We start from the raw sequence: 24,243 nt of genomic DNA, 5'->3' as shown, positions 1-24,243 counted from the left end.
ATGAAGACAACCGAACAAAAAGGATAAATTTTTGTTTTCTTAATCAAAAAAAATATTTAGAACATTATCGATTATTTTATGACTATTTTAATCCCACAAAATAAAAGACCCTTATGACGGCAAATAAGCAGTCTAAGTTTTGACGAAATCAGTTAAATGGTATTTGAGTAATTAATTTAAAAAGCCGTTCTTCCTAAATTTTGACACTCTCGAAACCAGAACAACTTATCACAGAACACAGAACAGACTTATTTTTGACTGATAAATATGCGCTTAAAGTCTTTGCATTGAATAGAAATTAAAAACATTTTTTAACTGTCAAAATTTGGAATATTTCTTAGGTATAGCTGAAACTCATTGTTGTCGAGATATAAATCGGGGTCGAAGACGTCGAGGAGCAACTACAGGCCAATATCACTCAAGTACTTTTTCAATAATAATCGAAACTCTTTTGAAGAATAGAATGACGTGTTTTCTAGAAAGACACGTTACTTTTGACCCGTTTCAGTTCGGATTTGTATCTAATGCCATCATGGATTTAATGTCAAATAGTCTTGATCAGGGGAGGGTGATTTTGGCTGTATTCGTGGACTAAAGAAAAGCCTTCGATGTTGTTGATATGATTGAACAAATGGGACTTAGGGGATTATGTTAAACCTAATTAGGACGTACTTAACCAACCGCAGGGAGACTGCAGTAGCAGAGTTATGGTTAAGAATTGTGGAGTCCCTCAGGGTTTCGTCCTTGGGCCCCTCTTGTATAAATTGTATGTCTTCAGTCTGCGCTTGGCTGGATTAGAAGCTCAATATTATACATTTGCACAAGATAAGGTTTTAATTTATAGATCAAAAAATTCACAAGTGTTGGCAAATGTAGCAAACAATGACTTAGAAGGGTACCACAACTGGCTATTGAATGACACATTAAAAATAAGCATTGCAAAAACTAAATACATTTTATTTAAACAAAACAATTTTAAAAAAATTAATAACTGTAATATTAAGATAAATGGATTTACTTTGGAAAGAGTTGATAAAATAAAATATTTAGGGCTTATACTTGACAAGCAGCTAAAATGGAATGCTCACGTTGGTTATATAAAGAACAAAATAGTTCCCTTAGTTGCAGCGTTATACAGATGTAACTATTTTTTAGGTGAAATTGCAAGATATAAAGTCTGGGTAAATCGTTAAAACTGTATTTAATTCAGATTACAAAGTGCACGCTGAAACGCTGTATCATTCAATTCGAATTAATTAATATTAAAATTTGAACAATCTAAACTTATTTTTAAAATAATATAGAACAAAACTAAAAGCAACACCAAAATAACCCATATCAATGAAATACACTCACACAACTTAGGAAATTACACTGACATACACTTACGTAATGCCAGAACAAATAAAGAATTGCAAATTGCAATAAATGCGGACGCAAATACATACCTACTGCCTAACATTGTGAAAAATGAGACTTCTTATAACATTTTCCTTAAAAAGTTAAAAAATATTTATGCAATGAAATAATACGTTTAATTAAATTCTTGTAAGACTCTAATCTATTACATTAGATAATTATTAGATAATTCATGTCTAGAAAAAATAGAGGCACGAAACAATTATTATGCAATATTATGCAAAAGTTGATCATTTACTAAGGGTAAACCTTATTCCCTTCAATTACTTATTACTTCGAATTCTATGGAATGCTTTTGGAAGTCTTTGCAGACTTCCTTCAAATCCGATTCAATACCTAAAGTTTTGCGATCTTAAATAAATTATGTTCTTTTCAATTATCCCCGTTGAGTTTTAATTTTATGCTATTATTTAAAAGATAGGGAGCCAACTCTCATGACCTTGTGAAGAATCAGTAGTTTTGTTGTTAACAATCAGTTTTGGAAACTCAACTCGTTGCTTAATAGGGACGAAGGAAGTTTCAGAATGCTTATCGTTTCCCTCCTATTACAGCATCCGAGAATTGTCTATATATAATGTAGTGAACATCAAATAGCCAGAGGCGTTACCAGATTTTAATCAATACTGATGTTGGCAACAATATGTTCCGTGTTTGATTATCGTGAATAATTCAAGGGTTTTACAAATTGGGTTCGGTGTGTACACAACGATGCGCTTTTTAAATTTCATTCTCGTCGACGATGTATATATATCCCCGTGTAATTATTTCGGTAAATTCGAACGTATTGTGCGCCTATTGCTTAATTATTAACGAACCCCTACTGCCGGTTTAATAGTTCGCAAAATGATTTTTTTTCTGATTTTTGTATTGTTCGTTATCCGTAATTAAATGCGACAACGAAAAATAGCAGTCTTGTTTCTTCTTTCTTTAATGATAATCGATTTTTATCAGCCGATCTCAAGTGTTGTGCGATAAGAATATGTACCACGTAGTTTTAAATGATGTGATGAGATGTTAATTACATTTTTCTTTATACATTGCACACATATTTACAACTTTATTATCGATTATGGAGTTTTTATACGAGGATTTTCAAACTTTTGGTTTATGTGGTGTAAATGGAATATTCGAAAATAACATTAGATTAGGTGTGTACGGACATGCCTCTTTCAAATGTCTGCTGCAAATAGGTCTCCCCAAAAAAAACATTTTTTTCTTTAATTCTTTTAGAAATTAAAAACATTTTTTAACTGTTAAATTTGGAATATTTCTTAGGTAAAGCTGAAACTCATTGTTGTGGAGATAAAAATGGGGGTCGAGAACGTCGAGGAGCAACTACAGGCCAATATCACTCAAGTACTTTTTCAATAATAATCGAAACTCTTTTGAAGAATAGAATGACGTGTTTTCTAGAAAGACACGTTACTTTTGACCCGTTTCAGTTCGGATTTGTATGTAATGCCATCATGGATTTAATGTCAAATAGTCTTGATCAGGGAAGGGTGATTTTGGCTGTATTGGTGGACTTAAGAAAAGCCTTCGATGTTGTTGACATGATTGAAGAAATGGGACTTAGGGGATTATGTTAAACCTAATTAGGACGTACTTAACCAACCGCAGACAATACGCAACTCTGGGAGACTGCAGTAGCAGAGTTATGGTTAAGAATTGTGGAGTCCCTCAGGGTTCCGTCCTTGGGCCCCTCTTGTATAAGTTGTATGTCTTCAGTCTGCGTAATTAAATGCGAAAACGAAAAATAGCAGTCTTGTTTCTTCTTTCCTGGAATGGTAATCGATTTTTATCAGCCGATCTCAAGTGTTGTGCGATAAGAATATGTACCACGTAGTTTTAAATGATGTGATGAGATGTTAATTACATTTTTCTTTATACATTGCACACATATTTACAACGTTTATTATCGATTATGGAGTTTTTATACGAGGATTTTCAAACTTTTGGTTTATGTGGTGTAAATGGAATATTCGAAAATAACATTAGATTAGGTGTGTACGGACATGCCTCTTTCAAATGTCTGCTGCAAATAGGTCTCCCCAAAAAAAACATTTTTTCCTTTAATTCTTTTAGAAATGGTTTGACCTAAATGAAATTTGGACGAGAAAAACTTGTGGTTAAGTCTAAAAATTTGAAAAGTTTACAATATATTTACTTCTTAGTTCTTTCTGCAACATAAAGATTATTTGCAAAATAGCAAATAGCAAAATAGCATAGAAAATTATTTTAAAATAAAAAATAAATTATGGGCAAAGTAACTGAAACATTTGACACCAAAACTAATTTATGGTCTCAATTTCTGTAGGATACATTTTTTGAGAGATGTTTATTTGAACTGAGGTGGCTTTTACTTGATGAAAATCCATTTATTAAAATAAATAAGAAATAAAAGTTCAGATTTTCACGAAATTATATATTATGACATGACAATTGTTTCGACAACACCGTGAAAATCTGAACTTTTACAGGCTATTGTAATACTTTTTACAGATCTTCTGGATTCTTTCTGCGTTGGTTGTTGAAAAATCGAACTTGCTGATGTTTCACCAACCTTCCGGTTAGAGTTTAACACTAAACAATCAAACAATCTTATTCACGACTCAGGTCAGAATAATTGTGAATAACAATTGAATCTTATTTTTTAATATTCTATTTACCCTACAAATTAACTGCCATTTTGTTAAACACCAAGAATAACAGACATTGTGTTTTTAAATCAGGACCAGAAAAAATCAATGAAATTTGAAATAAACGTATGTATTAATCTTAAAATAAGCTTAGGAAGTAACTTCCAAATATTTCTATGAAATTAATGACCACTCTCGCATTTTAAGTAAACACAGTGAAGTACATAATATGTTTTTTAACCACACATATGTCACGATTTAGAACATAGAAAAAATCGACATCAAGAAATAAGTGTTGTGCCCAATGGGCAAGCGCTAAATTTAATAATTATTAATATATTATGATATGACAATTGTTTCGAAATTTTTTAGACTTAACTATTACGAAAGCGCAAAACAAATTAGATTTTCCAAAATATCATAAACCTTCACACACGGACACTTAACAGCTCAAATCACCGTTATACACACAAAATGGCTGCATTTAACTCTTTTATACACAGACTTCTTAATACGCCACTCTCAACAGAAAAATACAAAAAAGAACTTAATATCATTAAACAAATTGCACTGAACAATGGCTACAATCCGTCCATTATAGATAAAATTATAAATAAAAAACAAATCCAGACAACAGTAAACTCTATTTAACCGAAACCTAATACAGAACACGAACAATTTAAAATAATTACATTCATAGGAGAACCTAGTGAAAAAGTTTCAAAACATTTGTCAAAATGTGGTTTAAAAATAGCTTTCAGAACTAACAACAAAATAGGAAAATTTTTAAAAAACAATAAAACGAAATGTCCAAAATCTCAAAAGTCAAGTGTCTACAGGTTGAAATGGGGATTTTGTCCTAAAATTTATATTGGACAACCAGGTAGATCCTTCAAGAAACGCATTAACGAACATAAAAGAGCGTTTAAAAACAATAGTCTAAATTCTAATTATGCTACACACTTAAACACAGAAAAACACATTTTTGACGACAATATTGATATTTTACATACAGCCACAAAAAGTAGAAAATTTAATTTATTGGAAGCCATGGAGACTGACAAAATGAGACATTCAAATGTATTGCTTAACGATCAATTAGATTTTAATACCTCTCCTTTATTGAACTTAAATTCTCACAAAAACATTAATTATGGTTTTATGGTCATTTTTCGATTTTTCGTTATATATATATATATATATATATATATATATATATATATATATATATATATATATATATATATATATATATATATATATATATATATATATATATATATATATATATATATATATATAGTAGCAGGTGGTTTGTAAATATTAAATTTGATAAAGACACGGTGTTGTCGAAATAATTGTCATGTCAAAACATATAATTTCGTGAAAATCTGAACTTTTAGGTCTTATTTATTTTAGTCCATTAGTTATTCTTTTTAAAGCTTATTTAGGCTTATTTGAACTTTTCTTTTTAAAATCGCTACACTGGAGAATGTTACTTTCCGTTTGATTAAAAAATGAACATTGTGTTAAAACAAAAAGTTAAACAAACATTTTCTTGTCAGCTGATAAACGATTCCTTTGTGATTTTCGTCAACTTTGCGACAATCGAACGAATTAAAATTCAATTTAAAGTGATAACGGACCGAGCGTCGAACGAAATTATAAGGAATCCATTAAAATCTGGGCGTCAGACCCATGTCAATTTAAAGATCAAAAACATTCAGGCGCGTCCCCATGAAAGTAATTACCAAAGCCGCAGGATACCGAGTATCATCAAAGTGTTAGAAAGTACCCATCGCAAAATCAATTTGCCGTAGGCGTCGCGACGCCGACGCCTTCTCCGATTCGCGACGCTTTTGTGCCGCAATTTTAAAACCGTGCGCGTGACATTCGACTTCGATTATCTTGTTTTCGACGTCAACCCCGTTTTTTTCTCAGACCTTTCAACGTTATTGTTGTTTACCTCGGTGCTAAATAAGAAGTAATAAATAATTAATGTTTGTTGCATTTTTTGCATTTATTTTTTCATTTATTTATATACACTGGGTGTTTTCCAATTGAATGTCAAATATTTTTTGGTCCAATTTAAAAAGAAAATTTCGTATGAACATATGTCCAAAACGTCTTAACTTTTGAGATACAGGCTGGTAAAATTTTCAAAAATAAAATATATTTTTTTAATATCTGCAATACCACTCTAGATGTTTTAATGAAATTTCACACACGTGTACTATGTATCAAGAGGCACCATTTAGTGTACCCAAGTGGCGGGAGTATTCTGACACTCTCGAATCATTTCTAAAGAAATTTAATTTCTTGTTTTTTTTTTTCAATCCTGTTCCCGCTGAAAAAAATAAAAACCTCTTGTATGCATGGTCATGCAGTTGTAGAATTTAAACATCAAGAACAGTTTTCGGTAAAGGTTTGGCCTAGCATTGTTGGAAATTACTTAACTGGACTCTTTTTCCTGCTGGAAAGGCTAAATTGCCATAATTATGTCCGGTTTTTACAAGAAGATTTGCCAATATTGCAAGAAGTAATATATTTAATTAGGAACAGAATATGGTTCATTCATGATGGCACGCCTGCTTGCTTTAGTATTGCAGATAGAGAATATTTAGATCACACATTTAATAACCGATGAGTAGGTCTCGGCAGGCCTCAGCTATGGCCCCCTAGGTCCTCAGATTCGTATGGCGGTATCTTAAAAGTCTGGTTTATCCCACTACAGTTAACACTGTAGAAGAGCTTCCTGTGATTGGACATTGTTGGAAAAGAGCTAAAGCGTGTATCCTTAAAGGTTAAGTACATATTCAACAACGAATCTAGTTTCTATGTTTTACTTTTTTTCAGAAACGTTTTTCAGATAAGTTTTTAAAAAATTATTTAAAGTAGGTAGTGTTTTTTTTTTTTAAATAAGGATTTATCTTGTTCAAAATTGAACTGAGGAGGCTTTTACTTCATGAAAATCCATTTATCAAAATAAATAAGAACTAAAAGTTCAGATTTTCACGAAATTACATATTTTTTATATGACAATTGTCTCGACAACACCATGTCTTTATCAAATGTTGATAACGACACGGTGTTGTCGAAACAATTGACATGTAAAAATACATAATTTTGTGAAAATCTGAACTTTTATTTCTTATTTATTTTGATAAATGGATTTTCATCAAGTAAAAGTCTCCTCAGTTCAATTTATCTTGGTGTTAGGATGTTATGTTATTTCATTACAACTGTAAAAGTAAAAAGAACAGTCTGCTAATATTTTCTCTTCTGAAGTACACTAGTTGGTATCTAAAAACTAGTGCGCAATGACGACCTAATTAACTAAAATATTATTTCTTCATATATGCTCACTGACACACCACTGACTTTCTTGATTTGATCTCTTATTTTCTTTGAGTCCGTCGCATGGTTTTCACTTGAAAATAAAAACTTATTTCTCTGCATGCTGTCATATTAATTATATTCTAATGCCCATGCAGATAAGAGGTATTAATTTTTTAAGCACAAACCGTACATCGGATTGAAGAAAACCAATAAATTAAATTTCTTTAGACATGATTGGAGATTTTAAAAATGATTTTTATTTAAAGAGAAATCAGTGGTGTTGAATCAATTTTTTAAAAATTGTAGTATGTGATAAATAGTACATGTATGCCAAATTTCATTAAAATATCTAAGTGGTATTAACGATATTAAAAAAATAAATTTGATTTTTGAAAACTTTACCACACTGCATCTTAAAAAGTAAAACGTTTAAGACATATGTTCATAGAAGTTTCCTTTTTGGAATAGACCCAAAAATGGCCCCCTAATTATTGACACTCGATTAGAAAACACCCTTTGTGTGTACTTCTGTTATCAATAATGAGGCGAAAATTAGTAATGATTTTTTACCCGATAAGTATTTGTTTCATCAATTAATGTTAAATAAATAGTTACCATTATTCCGAGCATTTTTAGATTTCTGAAGAAGTTACATGTTAGATTACAACAGATTTCCTTATACTTTATCGCACATGTTTCTTAGGTATCTTCGTTACTTCTAAAAGTTTTAGAGTTTGGTAAACGAAAACTTCAGAATAATCCATTAGAAATTAATATTGAGTGATTTAGTGCTTGCAGGGTTTCTAAAATTTTTCTGCCAATTATATCATTTTCAAACATGCAAGTGCTCATTTTTTGAAAAATGGCATACTGTATATTATTATATTTTGTGTTATATAATTTAATTCTCCATGGATTGGTTATGCCTTTCCCTATAGCAATAAAATAACAAAACTTCGAAGCTCCAAGCAAATTTCGAACGCAACTAATGAAAATTTTCAGAATATTTATTAAGATTAAAAAAATAAGTAAAATAAATTGAATTTTTAATTTATGGTTACTGGTCGTAGCTAGCTTGCAAAGTCCGTAAAGTTTTCTTTATTTATTTTTACTTGTTATTTATATTTTTCTAGCGTTATTAGAAACTACTCAATTTTTCAGAATTGTTTCTTATTTACTGTTCATGCTGATTTCCCAAAATATCTTTAAAGGCTAGGAATCAATCCCCAATTCTTCACGTGATCTATCCGAGTTCAAATGGCATAGATTCTAACACGCAGTGATCGATAACATCTGTGTTATATATATACGGCGATTTTGCTAGCGGGGTCGCAAATGACCAAATTTAAATGCAATGGTCCTAACTTTAAAACCCCCGTTTAGATAAGACATATCACATTCATATCCCTGGTTTCTATTGTTCGATTTTATATACGGCGTTGCGGAGGAAATCCTTTTTGTGTCAGGTCCGAAAAAGGATTTCGGGATATGCGATTTTCTGCTGCCTTGCTAAAACGTGTTTGCCCAATCGTGCTGGTTCAACTTCCATCGTTATCGCTTTAACAAATAATACTAATTTTTTTATATTATCATTTCTAAAATAATCAATATCTATAATTGCGTTTATTAATCTACAGTATATTTGGTTCACATTAGTAGATATCCTGTATACTATAATAATAAATTTTAATGCCCGATAGCATGCACCAATATACAATATATTAAACAAAATATAATAAAAAATAAAGAAAAAAGAAATAATAGAACCTAAAATATACGATCAGGTAGCTAATATCATGCTGTGATTCGAGCATGTTCGATACATTCGGGGAATCCTTAAGATTAAAGAGCAAATTTAACCATTTAATAACTCTTGGCGGTAGAACAACTACAGGTAAAAACTCACAAAAATACTCTACAGGTCAGAACAGCTATGAGAAGTGGCTGGTAGAGTAGTTTCTTATCCCCACTACAGTAATTTGCAGTTTGAGATAAGCTTTTATAACATTTCTCTTTATGTTGTTTTCCTGTTCAATTTTCTTCCTCGCTATGTTCATTTGCTGGTACTTATATATTATTCTTTCTTTTGAACTATTTTCTCATGAATATTTTTATTTTTTATTTATATTTTTATTTTTAATGTTGAAAGCAGCGATGAAGGTAACTTAAATTACGTTTTGATATTAAATTGAAATTTAAAAAATAATATTTAATTTTTCTTCAATAGAGGAAGAGGTAATTGAGAACGAGAATTTACAAAACAGCACCTTCAAAGCACACAGAAGTGGTATTTATATTAAGAAAATTCATAAAATTAAACGGAATTCAGGAAAAAGATGCGATACACAATCGGGAAAAATTATTCCTGCCAAAGTTTTTCAAAATTAAGATTGCCAATGCCGAAAAGATTGCTTGAAAAATTGAAATGAAACAGAGGAACTTAGGAGACTTTAATAAGCAAAATATATTGCTATACTTAGCGACCGGACGCAGTGTTGTAAAAAGAAGACGTCAGAGAAACGGAAAAGGTTCATGTAGAAATGAGACTTTTACGTATTGGTTAAATTCTAAAACAGACAAAGTTGCTGGTTGCAAAAAATTCTTTTTCAAATAAGCGAAGGACGATTTAAACGTGTATTAAAATCTAAAATCGTTGGCCACGATTTACGTGGGCGTTTGCCTGGATTGTCAAGAAAAATATGTGATAAAGCAAATATGATTGTTCAAAACCATATTAACAGTTTGCCGAAATTTGACTATAAAAAAAATGTTTAATTTTTATGAAATTCACTGTGAAGTAAAATATTCACACCAAAGACACATGTCAAAAGTGACCTATTAAACATTAAACATCAGAAAACCATGAAGAACAGAAAAAACTTATGGAAGAACATGATATTCATTTGACGCTAGCAGAGTTGGCTAGAAATGCGATAAAACAAGATCAAGGGCGAGTATCAAGTAATCCATCTCATTATTTTGGCTTTTCATTCGATTTGCAGAAAGCGTTGTCATTCGCGAAGTTAAGTACTTCAGTAGCTTATTATAAATGTAATATATTTTAAATTTAGGCACACACAATTTCCACAACGAGAGACACCTAAAAACCCTGAAAGGTGAAAAATACATGATTGCATATGTGTGGAGGGCCAAAACAGAAACATCAAAATATCTTTAATGTGGTTAATTCTATAAATTTTTAATATCAGGGCATTCATTTTTACCTAATGACAGAGATTTTGGCGACGTTCTAAGATTATTAGAATATAATTAAAAAATGTAGAAAAGATATATACTATTATATTAAATGAAATGAAACAAGAGGATTTTATATCAACAAAACTCTTGGAAGAAGCAGTTTACAAAAGATCAAAAACTACCAACAGAGAAAAAATAAACTTGCTTCAAATATGCCGGACGCGATTTTTAAGAAACGAACCATATAAAATTGTATACAAAACAACCATGGATGAGAACGCAGAATTTAAAAATCTTGATTTATTGGCACGTCGGGGTAGACTTAAAAAAATTGAGAATATTGTATTGCCATCTTTATATTAAAGTATAAGAAGCATCACATCACTAAAATACCGACACATGATGGACTTATTGCGGTATATATAGCTCCGGAACATCATAACTTTTTCAAATCAATCCCGCATAGAATGTTAACTAATAAGTCGTTACTAAATTTATTTCTATTATCTAAAAATATAATTTAAATGTTTCTTTTTCCTATTTTTAAGCTATATGTAACGGACTTAATCTCTTTCACTTTTTGTAACAAAACAAATTGTCATTTTGAAAGTGATTTAAGTACTTTTAAGGTAAGCAAGGTCCTATAATATCGACTTATTAGTATGATGTATAAAATTAAATTCGTATATCCATATACCATATATCTTACGTACATTTTTAATTTTGTAAAAACGCAAATCCTTAATTATTTCACTTAAAAATAAAAAAAATAAAAATCATAAGATGTGCTCTGTTAATGGAAGGTTCTGTTTAAGTCAAGGTCCGTTAGTAGACCCAATCGAAGAAAAAGTACTAACGGTTAAATTTTATTTCGAAAATCTGCGCGGAAAAAGGGAGCCGAAAATATCAAATTTCACTTTTATGACTTTTTGTGTTGCCAAACGTTTGACTCCTAACAATGTCAAACAGAGATTTAAATAAAAATGGAGAAAAAAACTGATACACTTTCGAAGGGATGATACATATGCAAAGGAGGTCGGGTGATCTGGGTTGAGACATAATCATGATATATTGTGTTTACATTAGGGTAGCCCGTGGCAAAAAAGAGGTTAGGTGTTTTTACGAGAGTGCTTACAGTTTTTTTCATTGATACTGCGCCACCATATTTCACACGCTAAAAAGCTTCTTCAATCTCTCCCGATTGTGGAAAAATGAAATCGCAAGTCACTGGACGGCTGCTCGCGCCTTTTGCCTCAAAAAGGCGAAATAATAGAAAAGCATTTGCCAAAACCCTTAGATCACAATCCTTTTAATGCGAGACCCAAAAAAGAGGATAAAATCAATTTCACACGGCCATCCCAGAGGAGCAAAGGTTAAAAATGTAGACGTTTCGCCTTTTTATCGAGACGAAATTTCATTAAAACCGTGTAAAATAGAGAAGCAACCACCGTGTAACCGAAATTAAGGGCCGAAAACCCTTTTCAGACGGCGGCAAATTTTCGCAGGTAACTCTCTGTCGGAGTCAAACAGCCGCAAAGGGGTAAAACAGGTAATTTCTAACGTAAAGTAACGCTTTTTACATATTATTTACCTCCACAATGACCTCGAATTAGAACCCTATTGTTGGAATAAGTGCGATCAGACTTTTTTCCTGATTAGGGAAAATTCATAAACCTTGGACTTTTAGTTTCGTGACACGGCAAGGGTTTATTGCGGACACCGGCGACTGTATAGTTTGAAAATCACTTCGGCCATCTTAATTTGTCGACGTATACGAGAAAAAAATCTTTCGAACCGTTAAGATCGACGCACAACGGACTTTTCACCCTGTCATGTGCTGGAATCTAAATGAGAATCAAGAGGTTATAAAATCAAATAGCCCCGTCCTCCAGATATCAATACGTTAAACAGAAAATAAAGTACTTCAGGTCTCTGCGTACTGTAGGCGACGAGTCAGGGTCGGACTCCGATATTTTTGCTTTCAATATTCGCGGATATGAACATTAGTAGAAATTAACTAATAAAGCAATTGTGATACGCGGAAAATGCGCTAACACTCAGAGGACAGGTGTCGTAAAAAAGTGCTAAAATATGTTTATGAACCTTGAGCAAATAGTTATTTTAGCGCCGATTACTTCATTGTTAATGTTAGATTAGCTTTGACGCTGCTCTCTTGCCTTATTTTGATCCATACATTACACATTATTTTTTGCCAGTAACCAGTCACTGGAAAACTCTTTTATACCATTTAATTTTTGGTTGTGCTAATTTTTGGTAAACAAATTTTATTGGAAAATCACAATCCCCCTTTAATACCTTTAAGGTTTTTGTCCAAAATACTCCTCTCTTTTTGGATAACAGTTCTTTGGCCATGTTAAACAAATAAACGTAAAGATAAAAAGTTTTTGCCAAATTCATTTTAATGGTTTATTGCTATGAAGTATTCGTTAAATGAAAATACATTTAGAAATTATACTTAATAAATAATTCAAATTTAGACACAAAAAAGGTATATTTTACAAAAATGGCATGGTATTAAGAATAATACGTTCCATTTAAAAGGCACTATGTTTTGGATAATGTTTTTTTCATGAAATGCGGTTAAAACACTCAAAAATCGTAGAATAGAAAAATACAAATTTCATTTATTTTTTTTATTCAAACGTTTATTTGATGACTGATAGACTCTAAAATGTTTAGAATCCTAGCTTCAGATTTTCTTACAATGTTAGAAAATTAGAAAAAAACAACCTCCTCAATCTCAAATGCTAATACACAAAAATAAGCGTTGCTAAATGACCAGCAGATTTTTAAGAAAATGGTTAAAAATAAGGACTTTGAACGTTTCTTCACTTTTTGGATTGATGTCCAAAATTGTTTTGTTTTCTTTCTATTTAGAACGTAAAGTTTAAAAGCGCCCTCTGGGTGATAATTTGCCAATATCCTATTTTTTTATTGGTTATGATTAAATTGTAACATTTTTTGCTTTTTATATAAATAAAACAAAATATAAGGCGAGATATCGGAAAATTTCGGCGGATTCCGAATGCGGCCCTGGAAAAATCTTGTAAACTCCAAGTGAAGACAATGCACAGCGTGTTCTTGTTCCGAAAGAACGCATACAACATATTATTAGTGGCCACCCTTGTCGAAAGGTGAGCGGAAGTCCTTAGAAAGTGGCCCGGAAAAGAATGAGAATTGCGATCAGATCGGCATCCAGAATCGCGTCTTTCTTTGCGGCAATTTGACAATAAAATCGCACCGTCTGGGGGTACGAACCACTCATTATGTCTAACGAACTTTTTAACTTAACGTCGACGCTGAAAACCGTGTCAACGCGCTTTTGTTGTCCGCCATTGTTGTGCTATCTAATGCGATTCACGTGGCGACACTCGGCGGATGACGTTCCAGTTATTTAAAAGATCAGAATAATAATCAGCGTTATCGCTTCTTATTTGCCGAATTATATGCGTAAGTAACTAAAAATATAAAAATATCCAGTTGATTATAAATAGATATTTACAAAAATAAAATTATCTGCCCATGTTGTTATTACACTGGAGACAAGTCATAATACCCACGAAACGGTACATGCGTATAGAACTTTCCAAGATTGTTAAAAAAATGTATGTAAAGTAAAATTTACTACGTAGAGGCATAACGCACCAAAGTCTTTGAACAAAAAAAAATCACACTGACAACTTCAAAAATTCATGTATGTTGGTGACTCGGCAAGTGTTTAATAAACGAATGACTGAAGAAGCTTCTCAACGTGTTGGCATATACTTTTTCTATGACGTTCACCCGTTGCTGACTTACTGACTGCCTACGGTTCCCAAACTCGTGACATTAGTTTCTGAACTGGCTTGCAAATGTAGCTAACAAAGCTGAAGTGACACTTGATCGGTCCATAATTGGGTATTTTAAAGTAGACAGTAGAAAAAATGTATAACGAACTAGAAAACTGTATAAACCTACAACCTACAAATTTAGAATCTGCCAAAGCACCAAACTTATAGCTAAGTACAACGACAGAATTAATTTACGAGATCTGAAACAGATAAATAGTAATTTGTGTTGGTGCGATATAATAAACTAAATGCGCCCTTCACAAATTACGAAGCCACTGATTGGTCATTAGTCCTGAAGTGAAAATTTATGAAAGATGAGCTGCAGCTACAAAATGTCTAGATTAACAGAGTACTCAATAATCAGACTTTGCAACAATAATATAATTATTTTATTTAGAAAAAACAAAAAAACAATTTCCGCCTGTTCCGAGAGCGAGCTATAAATTCGACATTGCATACCATTAAAATTTTGTATTTTGAATATTTTGAGAAGTGTGTCGGGAACAACCCCGTATAATACTTTTCATCCGTGCTTGTATATAATACTTTCGCGAAACTGGATAAAAATGGCGTTCGATCGAAACCCAGCTATAAAATACGTAAAACCGCGAGCAATAGTGTGCAGGCATCGCTTTGAACGCTTTAAAGTTCTACAGCGGCAACACACAGGTCTTTGCAGCATCACCGAGCACGCGAGATAATGTGGGGTGGGAGGTAGTGCTATCCCGAGGGAATGATCGCGAGGCCACGCCCGGCGCCCCTCCCTTTGGCTCCTCCTTTATCCCGGAGAGTCCCGTCATCCTTCGTGTCTTCGTGATCTTTTTAGTGTCGCCCGAACTATCGTAGCGAATAGGTATAGGTGGTTTGTAGTATGACCACAAATTTGTTGCAGTGTGTTGACAGGTGTCAAATAAGGAATCAACTACCGCGTTGCGCATAGATTTTACCGTTAACGGTGATATAGTTAGAGCAAAAACTTCGGTGATTCTTGACTTTGGGAGAACGTCGTCTTCAGCGAATGACAGTAGATTATGCCAGGTATGGTTCAAATATTGGAAAATGAGTCCAAGTAGTTTTGAATGTTGCAAAATCGCACCACCGTATCTACCCTCTTACAATTAACAATAAAGGTTCTAGTTAATCCTGAACTTTGTCCAGTTTGATCGCCGACAGTTAATTGTTATTAATAAAATCTTCTCTCTGTTGTTACGACCTTGGTTTAAAGACAATCTATTCAGATAAAACTTATCTATTCAAATAAAACAGAACTACCAACATTAGTGTGTCAATAAACATTTTTTACCTAAATGTGATTGCTAAGCTAATTAATACTGTTAAAACTGGGGAACAAGAAGACCATGCCAAAAATGATTAACCGTTAAACCGTTGTTGTTAATCCTGAGCTTTATCCAGTTTGATCGCCGACAGTTAATTATTATTCCTAAATGAGTTTTTGTTTTATAGCGGAACTGATATATTCTTTTATTTCAATCAGGAATCAATCCAAACTCTATCGTGTATAAAATATTATGGTTTTGTGTGAATTACTACGCTTTTATTCAATTTTAAGCAATTTTTGAAGTTCATACCATCAACTTATCATTCGGTTTGTAATGGAAAAAAAATGATGCCAAACAAACTTCTCTTGTACTTGATACATCTGTAATAGGAAATGGAAGAAAATTAATGGACATTTTTATATATTTCTGAAATATATGTACTACTGATTTTAGGAGTCTTAAAATTATTAATGGTAAAAACCAAATAGTTGAATAGAAATAACGTTTCAAATAGATTTTCTTTGCAGTTTAAAGTTAAGCAAAAAACACTCTTTTACTCAAATATTGGGAATTTTAACCTTTAACCCGATAGACAATTTTTTATCTTGCAACCATAAAGGTCTACAGAATTGATCGGACATGGCTTCTTTTATCTTTTTGGGAAAATATCATGACCGATCACATTTCGACTTATTTTTGTTAGCCAGAAATCTCTGGTAGATCGATCATTGCTATGTTAATTTTGCCATGATCGATCGAATCTGTGGGTTCCTTCAGTGTCATGAGCAAGCCCTTTATTTGCGCAATTTCGGATAGTTTCTAACATGTCAGAAATATAAATACCTTGAAAATAACACACACTGCAGTACCAAGTCCTACCGCCGGCATTTTAAATACCAAAAAAAGGTATCGCCCCAGTGTAACGAGCAAAGATTTTTTTTAAATCTCAATTACCCGCAAAATACGACAATGAATAACAAGGTCTCTTAAAAGTACTTATAGAGGTTTGACGTCGAGATAAATATTACACATAATAGTCTTACGACTCTAGTATAACAGATTCCATCTAAATGCTATCAAAATGAAATATTTGTAATTAATAAACTTCCTAATCAAACCAAATCATTAAATTTGAATGTATATTCAGATATATTTTTAATTTTTTTGGCAAAAAACTCTATATTTTGGTTTGCTTGTGTGCTTTCATTTTTTGCGTTAGAAGCAAACGATGGATCGTCAGCAAAGGAAACATGGTCTGACTTCCAAGTTTGCTTTAAGTTTAAGACGTAGAGTGATTACACCAGTGGGTCCAGAACTTAACCCTAAAGCACGACTTGGCTATTGACCGCTAAATCACTTTTGCAGTCAATTTTTTAAAGAAACCTGGAAAAGCTACTCTAATACTAGGATACATATACAGGATGATCAACAACCGACGCAGGATGAATCCAGAAGTAAATAGCACTGTCCTGTGTTTTAATATACTGTAGTCACACACATCCCATAGCACTAATTCAAAAGTATTAACGCGAAAAATTAGTTTACTTAAAAAAATTCACACTAACGTAAACAAACGGTTTACATAATTCTCAGATAAAAAAAAATTAAATCGAAATTAGTCTTGTCAAGGCTGTCAAGGGTAAGGTATTGTTATTAATTCAAAAAATACCAATTTGCGATGGAGTAGGTGTCGTAGTAAAGAAAAAGCTCTAGATAATCCTCCAGAATTGCTTATTTTGGACAGTTAGGCCGATTCTGTTGTTACGACCTTGGTTTAAAAACAATATTGTCTAAACCTAAAACCATAGCAATTTGCTTCATATCACCGATAATGGTAATGATTTAAGACTTAACCAACACTTTTCTATTGAAATAAAACGGAGCTACCAACATTAGTGGGTCAATAAACATTCTTTACCTAAATGTGATTGCTAAGTTAACAATAAAATTAGCAATTCCTTGTTAGCTTAGTAATTCATATGGTTAAAACTGGAGAACAAGAATACCATGCCAAAAATGGTTAATCTTTATACCGTTGTTAATTCGAAATAGAATCACTTTAAATAAAGGTATATCGACTTGGACTTTTCAAAAGATAGGTACCACTCGCGGATGCATGCAAATTTCCGTTTGGCGGCGATCTTCGAACACCTGGGCTCTTTTGTTGCGATTTCCTCGAACTGCGAGAGACAATACACGAAAATCGGCGGAAAATACGCGCGAAGATGCGTGGCTAGGTAGGTCCTTTCGATGCAGACGTATTCGTTCCTAAGTCATGACCAGAATTAAAATCTTTTGGTCGCGTCTCGGGTATAAAAAAACGTTCGGGTCTCGAAGAAGAAAGCTGGGATAATTTCCATTAGCGCCTTATTGTCTGCCCGTGTAGCGAGAACTCGCGGCAAAGGATGTGTTGAAGTATTTCGCGGAAGGTGCAAGCTTTTTAAGTCAGCGTTCCTTGAACAGCGTGTTTTGATTTTCACCACCGACCACCTTCGATAGAAAATTATTTCGGCATTTTATAATATAATATATGTAATTCGTTATATGAGATGCTCGGAGTAGATATTGCGTCGATAGGTCGGTCATTTGAACTACTCCCTATGCCCCATATATATTTACTTACACCAGGTGTTAAACGATCGCTAAAGAAAATTTGCCTTTAAATGTTGAACAAAAAAAGTGTTTAATATGACCCCTACCCCAACCCATTGGTGGTGGGGAAATCTAACCAAAACTTTCATTTGTTATTACAGATTCCGATTCTATACTATAAAAGCCTCAGGTTTCTTTTGGATTCTCTGTAAATGGCGCCGCAATCGCAAAAAAGGAACAATTTATCATTCGTATTTATCAATGTTATGAATCCGAATTTAGTGTTAGCATAACCTCATTTGAATTTTTTTTTCTATTCCATAGTCTACAATACCTAATCATGCACTGATCAAGCGTTCGCAAAGTGTCACTTTAAAACTTCAGCTTCATTAAACGAGCCAATTCGGTTGGGATTGATCAACTGTGCTTGATAAACCTCTTCAGACGCTTATTAATAAGTAATGACCATTGGGTATTTTAAAGTAAAGAGTAGAAAAAATAATATTATAATCAAAGAACACACTCGCTTTTTTGGCGAGTGCAGCGCAATCTGCCGAGAATATAAAAGAAATTCCGATAAAACCTGACAATTTTTGACCAATTGTGCATTTCTCGAGGTATTCCATCGTCATGCGAATGAATCTCGCATATATGGAGGTCGAGGACAAGTATATTGAGGAATGGAGGATCTATATGGAGGTATGGAAGATATATCGTAGTATATGTCAGGTATACGGAGTAGTTGAAATGTTCCGACTTTCTAGCCGAGCGACGAAATACCTACTGCTGGAAATTGTGGTGTCAGCTTCATCAAGAAGGAACTTTGAAACAAATTTCACCTCGCTGGCGTTTATAATCACAAAAGCCTGCAGAGTTTTTGCTTTTGGCTTTCCCCTTCTGCTATGACGCCGCTTGAAGCGTCCTCGGGATTATCTTGCAAACACTTATCACTTGAAAAATATATATCTGATAAAACAATCCGATATCGCTAATAAATACAGTAAAAAATTAAGAAGCTCATCAGTGTAAATTGTGTCTATCGTGGATGTGTCGTAGTTCGTAAAAGGAGCTCTGATTAGCGATGAAGCTGTGAGTATATAGCGTAATAGAATAGTATATTATGCAACAAGTGCGGTAAACGGTATTTGACTCACGAGTTTATCTGACACGAGTGAGTTAAAAAGTTTACCGAACGTGTTGCATACTATACCTTTTCTACTACCGTTAGTTTTTGGGTACACTTTCGCAAAACAACACGAATTGACAAACGTCAAAATTCAAAGCGTGTGAAATATCTCCGAAAACATCCGATTGCTTCCAAACCCGAGCGGTAAAATCCCAGAAATGTCCGAAGTGGCTGAGATCCGTGGGAAAGCAAACTGACTTGGTAAAATTTGGTATTTTTTCTACTCCCATGTGCAAAATACCTAATTACCCACCGATCTAGCGTGCAGAAAGCGTCACTTTACCACGTCAGTTTTGTTTCCCATGAATCCGAGCCACTTCGGACATTTCCGGGATTTTACCACACGGATGTTTTCGGAGCTGCTTCCCACGCTTTGAATTTTGACGTTTGTCAATTCTGACGGTACTGTCAGTGAATGTATTCGTGTTGTTTTGCGAAAATGTACCCAAAAACTAACGGTCGTAGAAAAAGTATATTCGTTCGTTTATTAAAAACTCGCTCCGCTCGTGTCAAATAAACTCGTGAGTCAAATGACGTTTACCGCACTTGTTGGATAAAGGATTATTACAGACGGGAGTAGACAAAGTTATTCATCCTTTTTCCTTCTTCGCCTGGATTGGTATAGTATATTAGGTATCTATTGCAACCTCGTGCCTTGCAAGTATCGAGAGATATGGAAAAAAGAGAAAAAGGACTTTTTGCACAGTTTAATAGTATTTCGAGTCTTTCAAATGAACCTAGATTGCTGAAATTAAACTGGGACACTGTAACAACGTATGTAGGAATCCTTTAGAATATTGGAATTATAAGATTTTCATTTAATGAAATTTCGTGTACCCAATCTAATTTTGTGACACAAAAGGCTTCAAAAAACAAGAAAAAATAGTTGTCAGTTTATTAATATTAATTTCCACGCGCCTTCAGATGAGTACTGTAAAATAGAGACAGTGGAAGCCAAAAATATCTCATTTCATCAACATCCGTCATTATCTACGACCTTCAAACCTAATGGATGTTTAACAGCAATAAACTGCAACCTGCGGGACTTAACTGAAGTTGTTCGAAAAGTAACGTCGTAATTTTGCCGCAATAAAAGGCGGCAACTTGCAATCAAGTACGGCCAGACCAATTCGCGCTAAATGATAAGAACGGTCAAATATCCCCCGCATTGAGGGTACATGACGATTCCTAGGCGATCGGGATTTCGCATCCCGGTCGATCCTGTTCAAACAGGAAAAAGGCTACGGAAATCTCGATTCTCAAACAAAATAACACCGTCGATAGTACAGTTTATTGACATCATTTTAGAGCGAGCGGCAAAGCAGATTCGTTTATTGACACGAAAGTGTGAAATCTTGCCGATTGTTTTAACCAGTACACAAAAGTTGTTGAGCGTGAGATAACAGTTCTGTCAGTATTCTTATCTCAATAAGTGCCTCCCTGGAATGGTGATTTTTGAGATAGTTCTGTTGAACATTAATCATACATTTTCTTAATGTGACTTTCAATTTGGAGCAACTCTACCACTGGATTCATATATTCATGCGCATTAATACCAAACTTTTACTTGAACCTTAACCTGAATATAAATCTGGAACTTTGTGATTGTAAAAAATAACCTGAATGTTTCTAAAATGCAGATTGAAAACCTGTTACTATTTTTAATATAACGTTATAACTTGGTTAAGGCTTTCGGGGCCCGTTGATAAGCTATTATCTTGATTCGGGTTTAAAGGCCGTCGTGGGTTGGAATTACTTCCTAACGTTTCGCTAGCACGAGTGGCGAGCTTCTTCAGAGGTCGTTCCATCTCCGATGTTGGACGTAGACTGTCTACGTGGAGATGGAAGGACCTCTGAAGAAGCTCGCCACTCGTGCTAGCGAAACGTTAGGAAGTAATTCCAACCGACGACGGCATTTAAACCCGAATCAAGATAATAGGTTAACGTTATAACTATTCATTTTAATTGATAATTAAATTTGGTTTAAAAATAATACCATGTTCTTTTCTACATCAGAGTCGATTGAGTGAGATCTGTATTAAAAATCAGAGATAAAAATTACAGAATGTTGTGGATATGGGATTTAGAGCTCCGATATAATTAGGCGCCTTGGATTCCTATTTTTTTCGTAATTTGTGGTGAAACACTTGCAATACGTTGATGTTATTGTGTACATGTACATCACTGTGTCGCAGAAGATAAGACAATTTATTATTTTGCTTTCTAAAACACGATTTAGCTGAACTAATATCGGTGGTGTTGTAAACAGATTACGAAAAACTGAGTGACGCTCAATTGGGTAACATGCTATATCCAAACCATTCGTCATGTGCTATGGTAGCTCAGAACACATGTAAATAATTAGCTTCAATAATAGTCAATTGTATACATCCCTATACCCGCTGTGATTAAAGAAAACATTTAAAAAATGACTTTTTAGTTTGAACCTCGTGTGGAATACCCATTGCTTCACACACGTGGGGATAAAAGTTTTGTTTTAATTTTTCAACCAGTAAACAGAAGTAAACAAAAACTGTAAACTTGAAGCAGAGCCCAAGACAAGCGCTAAATCCGTCGCTGAAAGATTTGAACTGTATTTTGTATTTTACCAACATGGTTAAAACCTACGAAAATATTTCCTTTTAAAAATTTTTATTTTTTACAAGCAGACTAACAAATTTTCTTTAAGTGGCCATACCAAAAAATTATTCAATCATCAATCAAATTTCATTTCCAATATTATATTTTATTTTTAATGAGTTAAAAAATTAGCATATTTCAACAAGGAATAGAGCGTTAGTTGGTTGCTACAGAAGATCTTCACGAGCGACAACGATCATCGATTTAACTTATTGTAGACCGCTCAGTTATATTCGGGATAAAACGTTAAGGAACGTTTTTTCCATTCAACCGTAGACATAAATAGTAACCTCCCGTACGTCACACAATTAAATGCTTGTATGAGATAATGCCAATTAACTGTAACCCAAAAAGCGGAAATCCTTTGCCCCGATAGACGTAAACTATTATCTTCGATGTGGTTGAAGAACGATTTTTTTTAACCGCAGCTATTTAAGAATTCCCTGCTTGGTGGGTTTGATTGATTAATTTTGCCATTGAGGAAAGTACCAGCGGCAAGTGGTTAAATTAAATAAAAAATTAAGGAACGCGTTGGAAGCTTTGATGTTAACTGTTTTCATGTTTTCTTCTAGATATCCTGTAACGGACAGCATATTATTTAAAATAAGCCATTTAAAACCATAAATAAATTGCTATGAAAAAGCGTTTCTTTTATTCGATCCCATTTCGCCATTTTAGCAATAATCCTTATCCACCTCTCGTCTTATTGTTTTCCAAACTGATTACAAAAGCAAAACGCTCCTAAAGAAACGCGATATTATTTTCTCGTCTTCTGTTCCCCGTCTTTTTTTTTCCTCCGCTTCACTGGAAACAAAATCGTACGAACGGCACGTTCGTACGATTGCGAGTCGGTTATTAACCTCAAAATCCCGAACTGTTTTGTCTTAGTGCAGTCTGCGTGGTCGTATTTTGCGATAGGTTAGTTTTTTCTGTCCATTCGGACATTGCTGCATCACAAGAATATGAAAAACAACCCACCAAATGCTTCTTCGCTTTTTGGTTGGTCCTCAATGTTTTAATAATTTTTGTCCTTGCCCATTCTTCTTCATTCCTATTTATTTTTGGCAGATATTTGATGACGACAGGGGATCTTGATAACTCTATATCGAATCATACCTAAAGTACCATTTGTATATCATTATTCACACTTTCTAATGCATGCTTTAGAATAGTACCGGCTAAGGAGTAATAGACACAACATACGCCTTGCTTTCCCCTTTCTTTACTCTAATATGATTTATTAATTTTCTAACCAATCAAGCCGTTGTTTGTTTTTCCAGAAGGATCTGAAGATGAACTAGAGCAAACAGCGTCGAGTTCCGAGCAAATGGATCTTAGCCCCGAAGACATCAATACACGTCGAGGCAATAATTTAGAAGAGTCTACACCCATGGTACCAGAAGAAGGCCATCACGAAGGTGATCGCTACGATGGGCCCTCAGTGGAAGCCAACGTCTTCCGACCTGAGTCAGAGGATCACCTCGCTGAAGACATCTACTACGACGAATGCAGAGACCTCAGTCGCAAACGGAAAAATGAGTACGAGCCGGAGGAAGTGAAGGACGGAAAATTGGTCAAGTATCAAAACTATGAAGGCGAGAGCAACTCGGAGTTGTTCTATTTGAGCATGAAGGGCGTCGTTCTGTCCACCGGGAGTTTGCCAAGGGAACTGGAACTCCGCGAAAACGGGGTGTTTGCGAAAACTTTCGTGAAAAGAGGCACTCGGTACGGACCTTTCCAGGGGAAGTGGGCAGGAGTACCCAAAGATTACAGATTCGCATGGGAGGTAAGTGCATACTTTATCCAAAGAATCATTTCATTCAATTTTGTCTTCTAAAATAATTGGTTTCTGCTGCTGGTATCTGGAAACTCCATAGAATTAATACTTAATAGAGGGCTGGTAGAGAGAGAAACCTCTAATGAATGAAGCAACAAAGGAATGGGGTTTGTGTAATATGCGCCTGCGAGGAACTATACGTAATAATTCTGTACTAACATGGTTATATACTTTCACTGTTGCCAAATAAACGAAAACTCTATTTTATGTGTATTAAAAATACAGATAAACGCAGAACTTTTAATAAGTGTTCCTACGCAAC

The 24,243-nt window shown here is 33.8% G+C and overlaps 1 protein-coding gene across 3 annotated transcripts in view; it reads left to right on the top strand.

Moving 5' to 3' along the window:
* The window catches only part of LOC132699181 (histone-lysine N-methyltransferase PRDM16-like), a 152,919-nt gene that overhangs the window by 66,798 nt on the left and 61,878 nt on the right, over nucleotides 1–24,243 (top strand). Inside the window, exons 1-2 of one of the 3 annotated variants that reach the window (XM_060665754.1) lie at nucleotides 15,400–15,484; nucleotides 23,425–23,930. In XM_060665754.1, the coding sequence (XP_060521737.1) occupies nucleotides 15,478–15,484; nucleotides 23,425–23,930 (513 nt within the window). In that variant the 5' untranslated portion in view covers nucleotides 15,400–15,477. Of the gene's footprint in view, nucleotides 1–15,399; nucleotides 15,485–20,045; nucleotides 20,138–23,424; nucleotides 23,931–24,243 lie in introns of those variants that run through there. The other 2 variants (XM_060665755.1, XM_060665752.1) reach the window with 2 other exon arrangements.

Source organism: Cylas formicarius, unplaced genomic scaffold (assembly GCF_029955315.1).
Source record: "Cylas formicarius isolate icCylForm1 unplaced genomic scaffold, icCylForm1.1 PGA_scaffold_3__17_contigs__length_32017465, whole genome shotgun sequence".
NCBI lineage: Eukaryota > Metazoa > Arthropoda > Insecta > Coleoptera > Brentidae > Cylas > Cylas formicarius.
Note: the sequence above shows the minus strand (reverse complement) of the source record. Positions and strands in the feature narration are given on the sequence as shown.